The 12,082-nt window shown below is 35.5% G+C and overlaps 1 protein-coding gene across 5 annotated transcripts in view; it reads left to right on the top strand.

The window, feature by feature from the left end:
- Positions 1 to 12,082, top strand: part of SNTG1 (syntrophin gamma 1) — a 334,797-nt gene that overhangs the window by 287,607 nt on the left and 35,108 nt on the right. For 4 of the 5 annotated variants that reach the window (XM_087420581.1, XM_087420583.1, XM_087420582.1 and 1 more), the window contains one exon: positions 10,559 to 10,669. The exons of the other annotated variant lie outside the window; for it this stretch is intronic. In XM_087420581.1, the coding sequence (XP_087276707.1) occupies positions 10,559 to 10,669 (111 nt within the window). The remainder of the gene's footprint in view (positions 1 to 10,558; positions 10,670 to 12,082) is intronic. 5 annotated transcript variants of the gene reach the window in all.

Genomic DNA, 12,082 nt, shown 5'->3' with positions numbered 1-12,082 from the left:
CAAGCAAGGTACTGAGGAAGAGAAGACCTCAGAAGACCTTTTAATAGTTGGGGGGAAAAGGCTCTCTGAGGCAGTGATCTTTATTGTGGGGCCTACATGGTGAGAGTAAAACAGCTGTGAGTTGAGTTAAGGGAAAAATTTTCAGGCAGAGGGAACAGGAAGAATTAAGCCAGAAGCATGAAAGGGCTTTGCTTTCTCCAGAAACATAAAGGAGAGAGAGAGGAGATAAAAAGATTATCCTAACTGCTTTATAGAAAATGGATTCATGTTTTCATGTTTACCTTATGTAAAGCCTTTATTTTATGGCATAATAAATATTTGTATTTAATATTTGCCCTGTACTTTAAACAGTCTTGAACTACATTTTTCATATTTGATGTCAGGAGTAAGATGGGTGACTGGTTTTGGAGGCGAGCACAAATATAGTGGAGATAATCACAAAGAAACAAACAGAGGTACCGAAGGAAAGATATTGTGCATCTGTGGGCATTGATCACTAAGTAAGAAGTGTCAGATCTATGTTTGGAAAAGAGATGAAAGTAGGAGACATATTCAAACATTTTTCTCTAATCTGAGTTCCCTGCAGTTCTAGTTGAATATTGGGTGCTTTTGTGGCCAATAAGTGGAACGACCATGCAATTTACTGTCTAAAATGTGATAATAAGTAATTATTTATTAGCTAACAAATTGGTTTCAAGATATTGGTCAACCTGTTCTATTCTATTGGTCAAAATAGTTCTATTCAAAAGTTATTTTTAAAAGACTATTATCCCTAAAACATAAACATATATCTTGACACGTAAAAGAAAAATTGAGAGACGTTTATATTGATTATCTAAGCATTAATAAACAAGGTAATTATTTTTGGTACATAATTTTTAGTAAAGTATCACAGCTTGTTGAGATGCAGTTATGAATGGTGTATTTGGCAAAGTTAATTCAAGGACGCTTTAGCTACATATGTTTCTTTTTTTTTTTTGTGAGGAAGATCAGCCGTGTGCTAACATCTGCCAATCCTCCTCTTTTTTTGCTGAGGAAGACTGGCCCTGGGCTAACATCCATGCCCATCTTCCTCTACTTTATATGGGACACCACCACAGCATGGCTTACCAAGCGGTGTGTCGGTGCATGCCCGGGATCTGAACCAGTGAACCCCGGGCCACCGCAGCAGAGCGCGCGCACTTAACTGCTTGTGCCACTGGGCTGGCCCCTACATATGTGTTTTAATTTAGGAAAATAGGGAAATATTGATTTTACCACAACCCTGTGTTATACCAATAGTAAATATTCATATTATCATCACAATAACAAACAACATATTCAACGCTTAAGTTTTTAACTGAATTTATGATAGCATTCACAATAATAGAAATATTTCAATTTTGAAATAATGAAATTGTAAAGCTTTATTTTGATTCCATAAATTGAATGAAAAAACAGTTATTAAAGGTAAGTGATTTTCTAAGTGAAACATTGATAGACAAATATCATTTAATTGTGAAGTTCTTCTGCTAATGGAGATAAACCAATATCAATAGTTTCACTTTGATACATGAACAAAAAAACTTCAAGTCCAAAATGAGCAGATTTGATGTAGAAAGGAAGTCATTGACCTAAATAAAAATTTATGCTTAAAGAATGATTTTTTTTTATTGATGTTTTAATGGTTTTTAACATTGTGAAATTTTGGGTTGTGCATTTTTGTTTGTCCATCACCATATATATGACTCCCTTCACCCCTTGTGCCCAGCCCCCATCCCCACTGCCCCTGGTAACCACAGTACAGTTTTCTCTGTTAAAGAATGATTTTAAACTATAGTTATCTAAATATATCATAACAATTTCTTTGGGAACTTTTAAAAAAGTAACTAATAATATTTTAAGTATCTACTAATTTGTGCCTTTTGTTTTTATATGATCAGTGTTACACTGGTTCCCATGGTGGATGGGTAAACATCAAAAAACGTTTTGTGCCATTTTACACTCATCATCAACTTTTTGAGATATTAGAATTCACTAGTTAATTTTTCATTATATACTCACATTCATTTTTAACTTGTAGTTGAAGAGTCTAATGCAAAATTTAAAAAATACTGAACTATAAAATAGTTTTTTATTTTAATCATACAATAAACAAGACCTCTATCACTGGAGTATTCAGATTACTGTCTAAAAAACCCTGTAGAACTTGCACTTACCCTCTGTTTCCTGTGCATCTTTCCTTTACATACCATCCATAATTTCTCCTGTTTCCCACTTGGCCCTCTGAGAGACTCCGTCTTTTCCTTCTTCTCGGAGGCCGGGGCACAGGTGGCAGCAGCAGGTTGGTGCTCACGGGCTCACGGCCACGGCGGTGTCGACTACTTCTCCCCTCACCACAAGGCACCTGAAGAAACAAGCTGTCTCTAGCACTCCTTGCTCAAGTGCACTTAATGTTATCAGCAAGGCCCCTGCATGTTCCATTTGTGCTGACCAGGAGAATATTCCAGTATGATTTAAATGCTGACCACCAAGAACAAAGCCTGGTCCCTGGGGATGCTCATTTATGAAGGTGCAATGTCCACTCGTGCTCCAATGAGCTGAGCTTGTCCATTTTTGAACGAATCTTAGCCTTTGTTTTCCTGTCTTAGGCAGCCACAGGGACTGCCTCCTATGTAGCCGTATTTGCAAGTTGAGGGGGTCGTTCAGGTCCCAGAGTGGTGAGTATATGGGTACTGGACTACCAGCTTGGATAGCTTGCTCGTACTCTCTGGCTCTGCTCATGCCCGATTCCAGGGTAACCAACTGTATCTTGCAATGTTTTTCAACAGGCCTGTCCCACTTATGACTGAGTAGGATAACCAAATCCAAATATGATGTGCAGCTCTGGCCACATGTGAACTTCTGTATCTCCCAGGCCTCTTGGTATGCCAATGGATACCTGTAAAATGGCATATAGATTTGCTGTAGATGGCACAGCCGTACTCCAGAACCCAAGGAGATCTGTATTGTGATTTTCCCACTAGGGCTTAACATAAATTCCATATAGCTTCTCTATCCAGAACAGACAGCTCTACTGTTTTAGGGTCTGGCAGATTGTAATTCATACAGTTAAGTCACTGCCTATTTCATCTACTAACACTGATGGGCCTCTGTAGCCAGCCAGTTTTCAAACAATCCTTCTCCAAGATCTTACCTTTGTGTGTGTATTGAGGACTACTCCTGGCACGAACTCTCTTATATTGAATTCCAGGGAGCAGTGTCTGAGACAGAGAAATAGAGTTGTGCAAAGATGAGTGCTCTCAAGAGATACAGCTGTAAAGAAAGAGGAAGGCAGGCTGGGGAAGAGGAATGAGCTGACCCACAGGGTGACTGTAACTGAGGGCTAGTCACACCTAAGAGGAACTTGTGTTGCCCTACAGAGTTATCCCATCAGCAGCAATAGGGCAGCACTGTAATCCCACATCAGCCAGTATTTCAATATAGCAAGACTATGGAATGGAAGACAGTGTGCAGATGAGCTTGGTTTTCTCTGTGTGTGTGGAGAGGGCCGCATCACACACTGAGGGGTAGAGTTGGATGGAGGCATTAAGAAGCATGATAAAGAATATTGTTATGTAAAGAGTTTTGAAATTAATGAATAAATTAATGAATAAACACATCTCTTTAAAGAGTCTAAGCACCCAAGGTCAAAAATTCTACATCTTGGGGCCCGCCCAGTGACGCAAGCAATTAAGTGTGCACGCTCCGCTGTGGCAGCCAGGGGTTTGCCACTTCGGATCCCAGCACGCACCGACGCACTGCTTGGCAAGCCATGCTGTGGCAGTATCCCATATAGAGTGGAGGACGATGGGCATGGATGTTAGCCCAGGGCCAGTCTTCCTCAGCAAAAAAAAAAAAAAAAAAAAAATGAGGGGGATTGGCAGATGTTAGCACAGGGCTGATCTCCTCACACAAAAAAAATTCTACCTCTTCTCACCAGTTCTACACTATCCTTCCAGTACTGACTGCCCTCTTTGCTCTGACTTTAGGGGTATTACACATGAAAAGCTTTATGAAAAAAAGAGGAGAAAACAAAAGAAGGTCATAGGAGCAGATGCAGAGGGAGGATATGTTTTCCAGACGTGATATAACCTAGAACTAGGAGTCTATACAATTTACCAATAACAGCATTGGAAAGTCATTATAGACATTTATCGGGACATGTTTTCTCAAAATGTTATATATTTTATGAATTATGTTTAAGATTAAATAAAATTTTAATTTTACGACTGAATATAAAGTTTTTTTTTATAGAAGGCTGCAGAAAGGGCCATCATTAAAATGTGAAGTAGGCAATATTTGTCTTCTGAAAGTTCTCACCTTCCCAGAAGCATCACCATTACTACTGTGTTCAGGGACACATCAAAATTTGCCATATTCTACTGTTCTGTTGGATAAACTCCACTAAACTAATTTGAACTAATAGAAAAAAAACCCTGCAACTTACAAAGCAATTTCATGAGCATTATTATCTCATCCATTTTCACAGAACCCTTTAAAGTAGGATAGTCAGGTATTATTGCTTCTAATTTACAATAGAATGTACTCAGGCTCCAGTAAATTAAGAATCTTGCCCAAAGTCGTGTGGCTTATAAGTAGTATACAAAGTTTGGGTTACATTTCAAGATTTATGGCTCTAAGATCAACATCTGTTTTTATTTCAGTACATTGCCAAAAAAACTGCATTTCCTTTCCTCGGAGGTATGCATTATAACAGGAAAAAGTATCTTAACTTACTGGTAATGGAATTTAGTTCACTCTATGCAGAAGAGGGCACCAAAAGCAGGTCATCACGAAAGAGGGGTTTCTGGTCTTTATGATTTTATTTATTTATTTTTTCCCCCCAAAGCCCCAGTAGATAGTTGTGTGTCATAGCTGCACATCCTTCTAGTTGCTGTATGTGGGACGCGGCCTCAGCATGGCCGGAGAAGCAGCGTGTCAGTGCGAGCCCGGGATCCGAACCCGGGTCGCCAGCAGCGGAGCGCGCTCACTCAACCACCAAGCCACGGGGCCGGCCCCTCTGGTCTTTATAATCCCCTAATCTCATTCCATGTAGGCAACTACTGACCATACCACTATATGTGAACTCTACCAGGATAAAAAAATGGAGACAAAAAATTCACATATTTTTTCTAAGTTTTAGTGTGGCATCATGCAAGCTCACTTTTCAAAAAAAATTCTGCATGTATTTTATAGAGAACTTATTCCTACACTTGGTTTGCTTTCTACCCTGCTTGGAAAGCTCTTGAGGCAAAGAATATCTGCTCCTCTCATTCTTCTCTAGCAGCTTTTTCCTAAGAACATCAAAGTCTGTTAAACAAACCACAAAAAAGCCCACTCTCCACGCACGGCTTACACAACACTATCCCGTCTGGGTCCACTTCAGAGCCAACTACAAGGAACCTGCAATTGTACTCGCCCATAGCAATATAAACAACACATTATAAAAAACAGCGTTGTCCATGCATCTTTTTGAGCATTAATATTCTTAACATAGTTGCCATAATGTTTACCAGAATCTTAAGAACAACATATCGGCATAAGAAATAGGATTGCCAAAGAGTACTTGAATCAAGCCATTTTTCAGACCTGTATCATTTTTACTAATAGCATTTTCAGAATCAGATTCCTCCAGATTGGCCTTTACAAATTTCTTTGTGTGTTACCAATTCACACAGTTTACCAAGACTGTTCTGACTGTTCCCAGTCTACTACGTTATCTCTTATGTGACAAATCTTTTGGTTAATCACTAGATTTATTAACTATTTTGTTCATCTTTGGAGTGTCCTAATCACAGCTAAGGACTCATGCTCCATATTCCAAAAAGTCTCCAAATCTCCTTCACGTGTCTCTAATATGCATTCTTGTAGCCAGAGTATCTCTGCTACTCTTTATTTAAAATAATGAGCTTTTAAAGTCTGTTTTACCTTTTGAAAGGTCATCTGATTGAAACGGTGAATTCCCATTTTACACGATTATGATTACATATGAAATATCTTTTGAATTTATAATTATAATGTGAGAATTTGAAAACCTTTAGTTTTACAACTACACCATGCTAGAAATAAAGTTTCTTGTCCAAAATGACATAGTAGGTTAATGTCACCGCCTGAGCTACAGAAGCTGGTAAATTTTGGCAAACATTTTCCCTCCAGCCTTTTACAAGCTTCTTAACATAGTTATTTCATCTAATTTAATATCCTTATGTTCCCCCTTACCATTATATTATTTGCATTTTTCCATGTAATTACATGATTCTCATGAGCATTATTTTAATGCAAAATGATCAGAATTTCCATCTTTTAATATTTGTTAATAATAAGGTGTTTAACATTATCCTTTATTTTTCATATATTGTATTTCCTTATAGTTAATTTTTAGAAATGGAATTTCTGGATCAAATAATATGAACTTTTTTAGGGCTTAAAATATATATTAAAATTATTGTCCTAAAGAATTTCACACTGTCATCAGCAATTTTATGCAAATAGTTGTTTCAATATAACCTTGCTAACTTTATTATAATCTTTAGTGATCTTTACTAATTTAATGTTTGGAAAAAGCTAAGTCATTTTAATATTATTGCATTCTTTATTTTCAGTGATATTGAACATGTTTTCATATGTATTAAAATAATTGTTTTTCCACTTTTTTAAATGATTTCTCTCTGTAATATTGTCTTTTTATTTATTAGGTTTTTTAGTATTTTTGTTTCATTTTGCCATATTTCCTGCTTTGTGCCACTAAGTTTGTTACTTTTTTAAATTTTAGTTAACATATAGTATTTGTACATAATGAGTACATGATTCCTTATTATTCCTATGTCTAGAACTCCCTCTTTTCAAAAGTTGCTAAATATTTACTTATATAGTATCTTGTAATTTTCATGTAATTTGGATTATTTGAATTATTTCACTTTTTAAAACTTAAGGGATTTCATTTAGAGGAAGTTGTGAGATAAAGGATTTAATTGTTGTATTTTTTCCAGAAAGTGAATTGTCTCAGATTATTTTATTGTTAAAGGATGCCATGTAATAATAGATTTAAAAAAAAATTTAAGATGATTTGTAATGATTGGATATTGCTTCTCTATAAATTGCATACTTTAATATAGTAAGAATGAAAGAAAAGGCATTTATTTATACAGAGATTAACATCTTGAGGATTGTGACAGTGTCTTTTTTATCTAAACATCCAGCAAAATGTTTAATATACATCAATTGAAATCAACATCTTTACAAGGCAAGGATAAACTTAAAGAAAGAGAGGCTTTATTAAGGGTTTGCAAATCGGGGAGGTATGCCTCAACTCATAAATTGGTAGATGAGCTGTGAGCAGCCCTCCCACCCCATCTTGGGGTGGCTGGGCTTATGAAGGCAAAAACTGCAGAACATGCAAGGCTGCGTCCAATTTCTGATTGGTTGACTTTTCCAGTTACAGTTCATCTTGTGCCTGGGGCTTTCCAAATGTCCTAACACAGGAAAAACTTCAGTACTGGTTCCGACCATGGGGCACCAGTCCAGGTTTTGTAATTTTATGTTTCTGGCCGCAGTTCAGCCTTGAAGTGGTCGTGGTGTCCATCACATCAACTCTGGCCTCATTCTTATCTCTTTCTTTTATCATATATAGTAGCCATTTCATAAATGTTTGGTGAATAGATAAAAAGTGAGCGACATTCTGTACAATTTCATTATGCTTCATTATTATATATTATTGATAATTTTCTCATCCTTATTATTAAGGAGTTTATAATTTTGCTATTTTATTATACCTTTTAAAGTGTGAAATTTTTAAATAATATTTATTTTGAATGGATTCTGGAGATATATTGTTTCCAGAATGATTTTTTAAAGTTTTCTTTTTATTACAGTAAAACATATATAATAGAAAATTTCTCATTTAAGCCATTTTAAGTGTACAATTCTGTGGCAATAATTAATTCACATTATCTGTTTCCAAAACTTTCACCACCTTAAACAGAAACTCTAATTATTAAGCAATAACTCCCATTTTCCTTTCCCCACAGAATAGATAAAAGACCATGATCCAATTAAATGCTGTCTACAAGAGGTTAACTTTAGATCTAAAGACATAAATAGGTTGAAAGAAACATTGTGTAAAGAGATGTTCCATACAAATAGTAACTGAAAGAGGGCTGGGTGGCTAAACTAATATAAGAAAAAATAAATTTTAAATTGTTGTTACAAGAGACAAAGAAGAACATTATATATTGATAAAAGTGTTAATTTAGCAAGAAGACATAACAATTATAAAGTTATATGCAGCAAACATCAAAGCCTCAAAATATATTAAGCAAACATTGACAGAATTGGAGTGTTATGACTTTGTTAAACTAACATTTGTTAAATGGAGCACAGGTTGCTGGATGGTGAGCTTCTGTTCAACAACAGACCACAGGAGACATTGAAATATAGAAGTTTATTATTCACAAGTCCTGGAGGAAGGACATGCATGCTTGAGGACCACATGGGCAGGTCAAGGCAGAGTGCAAACAGGGAGAGAGACAAGACCTGGGACACTTGCCTTTGTTGGGGTCCATGAGTGGAGGCTTTGAGGTTCCTGGGCTAGGGCCGGATTGGTCAATTCAAACCAAAAGAATGGGGTTTTGGTAAGCCCCACGAGGGTTTCATCTAAGGGGTACACAAGGCATACTGGGTTTGGGGAGACAGTGGAGACTGTTGATCACAAGGGCTGTTGAGGAAGTCACATATCAGGGACTTATATTTGCTTGTGACTCTGCAATTGCCATGTAGGGCATGCACTTCTATGAGGGGCTAGTGTCAGTTTAAGGTCCCTACAGGCTGCTTGACCAAACAAAACGGATGCTGGTATCAATACCAGGGAGTAGCTTAGCTAAACTCTCAACATGGAGGGAGAAATAGACAATTCTACAATAATAGTTCAATACCCTACTTTCAATAATGGAATGAAAAACCAAACAGAAGACCAATAAGGAAATAGAGAACCTGAACAAAACTATAAGCAATCGTATCTAACAGACATACACAGAACACTCTACCCAATAAGAACAGAGTATACATTTTTCTCAAGTGCATATAGAACATTGTCCAAAACAGACCGTATGTTAGGACACAAACTAAGTAGTAATAAATTTTAAAAGATTGAAATCATACAAAGTGTTATTAAATACTTTAATAAAAGGGTAATAAGAAATGCAATTCATATATAAAATCATTCTTTTTTTCACATGGCTTTATGTTTAAATGAATTATTGAATCACGTTAACACCACCTAACAAAGTACAATAAACACACAATACACTCCACTATAATAATACGTCTCTTAATGGAAACTTCTCAGAAATGTACACTAGGATTATTGACAAAAACTACAGGGTCTCATTTCATTTCTAAAACTTCTTTGGCCCATTTAGTCATGAGAGAAACATTGGACAAATTCCAGTCAGGGGCATTGTACAGATACCTTTCCAGTACTGCTCTATTGTCAAGGGCAGTCTGACAAGGAGCTGAGAAATTGTCACAGCCAAGTGGAGCGTAGGAAGACACCATGAATAAATGTAATGTGGTATCCTGGATGGAATTTTCTACCAGAAAAAGACATTATGTTAAAACTAAGGAAATTCAAGTAAATGATGGACTCTAGTTAATAATATTAACAAATAATATTGGTTTATTAACTGTGAAAATGTACCATATTCAAGTTAGATATAATAATAGAGCAAACTAGGTTTGGGGTACATGGGAATTCTCTGTACTATCTTCTCAATTTTTCTAGAAATTTAAAAAAAATAAACTCTTCTCACCCACAAAAAAACTCTTAGGACTTGTCAGTGGGGTTCCATGTCACTCTATATTCAAGCAATAAGTGGATGGTTACGTTTTAATTAGCGTTTTACTTCTCACGTAGATTACGTACTATCTATACTTACTTCTGCAATATTAGAAGATGGCTTTTAATCAAATAATCATATAGACTGAGATATTATAGATTAATGGCACCAGTTTTATAAAGTGCTTATTCTAGTCCAATCTCATGAGAGCACTATGTAAGTTTTTGTTGGAATTGTTTATTCAGACTGATCAACAAAGCTACAGATTATTAGGTTGAGCTTCAAGAGCAAGTTTTACAGAATAATCTACAGAGTTATCAATTTAAAATCACTTCATCACTTCTTATGTTAAAAAGAGAGAAATGAATAATAAGTGTTTTTACTTATTCACTGGCATAGACATATGCTTTAAGAGCTGATTCTTATCTCATGACGATATAAGACAGGATACTCAAATTGATTTATATATGTATATGTTTTGAAATAATTATTTCATGAGTACAAAAGCTATTTCTGAATATTAAAGGATATAGTGAATACTAATTTATAGGCTTTGATAAATATATTTTAATTTACTTTTTAATACTGGGATATAGTACTAACTTAACATGATTAACTTTTACCACTTCAAAGAGGACTATTTCTTGATTTGAATGAAGATGTTAATTGCACTGACTTGCATTTGCTTCTTTTTTTCCCTTTAGGCTGTACTTTGGAGGTATAAATTTTCTCAGCTGAAAGGTTCTTCAGATGACGGCAAGAGCAAAATCAAATTTTTGTTTCAGAATCCAGATACTAAACAGATTGAAGCAAAGGTAAACCCAAGAAATTCATACACGACCCACCTGTAACTACATTAATACCAATTAAAAAGAAAGGGAAAAAAATTTAGGGGAACCAAAAGAGCAAAAATACATTCTTTGTTTAGCTTGGAATATCCCTCATGGCCAAAAGAATAAAGTCACTTTAAGATTTTAATGGCAAATTTTCACTAAATGGTATAAATTACACACAACTAATTGCATTTCTCAGTTTTAATTCCTTATGAGCTGCACTTGTATCACACTACAATAGTATTCTGGGAACCAAAACAGTTGTTTTCTTGGTGGTTTCGCATTCTAAATAATAATTTAAAATAATTTTTAAAAATTCTGACTCTATTTTATCGTTATTTATTCTCCCTTTGAATATGAATACAAATTCCTAAAAAAAATTTTTTTTGAATCAATTCCTGTTTTCCCCATTTGTTAAGCAAAATGAATAAATGAATGACTTTTTGCTTTGCCCATGCAAATGTTCAGTATTCGGAAATATATTAACTATGCTGTATTTAACTCATCAGAAAGATTCACTGCTTTTATTTTTATGAATACGTATCTTTGTAAATATTCAAAATCTGAATTATTTCTATTGCCCTACTGTGAAATTCACAATAACAATGTTTGGGTTAAAATGAATCATAAATATATTATCCCAGTGTGGAGGAAAAGATAAATAACAAATACCGAAGTGCAAAATTAATTCAATGGAAATGAAAACTCAAATATGATTTTTCAACTGTGGAATAAAATTGCCATAATTTTGCTACATTCCTGTAATTATTAGATTCAGAGGGAGAAAGTCTGAGCCTAACATTCAAAGCCTTCCAAGGAATGACACTATGTGATATTCCAGCGCAAGTCTCTTGTGACACTGCTGTATATTCAGATGAGACACTCTCGTTCTTCTTTTAACAAGATGACTCCTTTCTTGCCTTATATGTCTCCTAATGCTTTTCTCTTAACTTTTCTCCTTGGCCTTTTGTCTGAATCTCTCTCAGATACCCCATTCCTGTCTTATGTTTGTCTGTGGACTTATGTTGCTACTTCCTCTGTAGGTAGTAAGACTGTCGGTTATTTAAAGAGGGAACTGTGGATAGAGCTCCCTTCTGCTGGCTCCTTTCCTGCTGCACTTTTCTAAAGCATTGGTGTTACCCATGGTCTTGCCTTATATTTGTTTCCTGTCAGTTTAGGCAAATGTTTTGGTAACTTCATCCACTTTTTTTGTTTAACTTTCCTCATAATTTTCAAATCCGCATTTCCATCATTGCCTCTTCCCTAAATACAGACCTATCTATGGAGCTGCCTTTTCTCCATCTATTGCTACAGCTCCTCCTCTTTTCCTCTCTGGTACCATTGATCAATCAATTTGCTTTGTGCCAGCCACTTACACTGCTCTTTAAATTTATT

The sequence above is a fragment of the Ceratotherium simum genome, chromosome 31 (genome assembly GCF_057802395.1).
Source record: "Ceratotherium simum simum isolate JZ-2026a chromosome 31, ASM5780239v1, whole genome shotgun sequence".
Taxonomy (NCBI): domain Eukaryota; kingdom Metazoa; phylum Chordata; class Mammalia; order Perissodactyla; family Rhinocerotidae; genus Ceratotherium; species Ceratotherium simum.
This window is presented reverse-complemented; position numbering and strand designations above follow the sequence as displayed.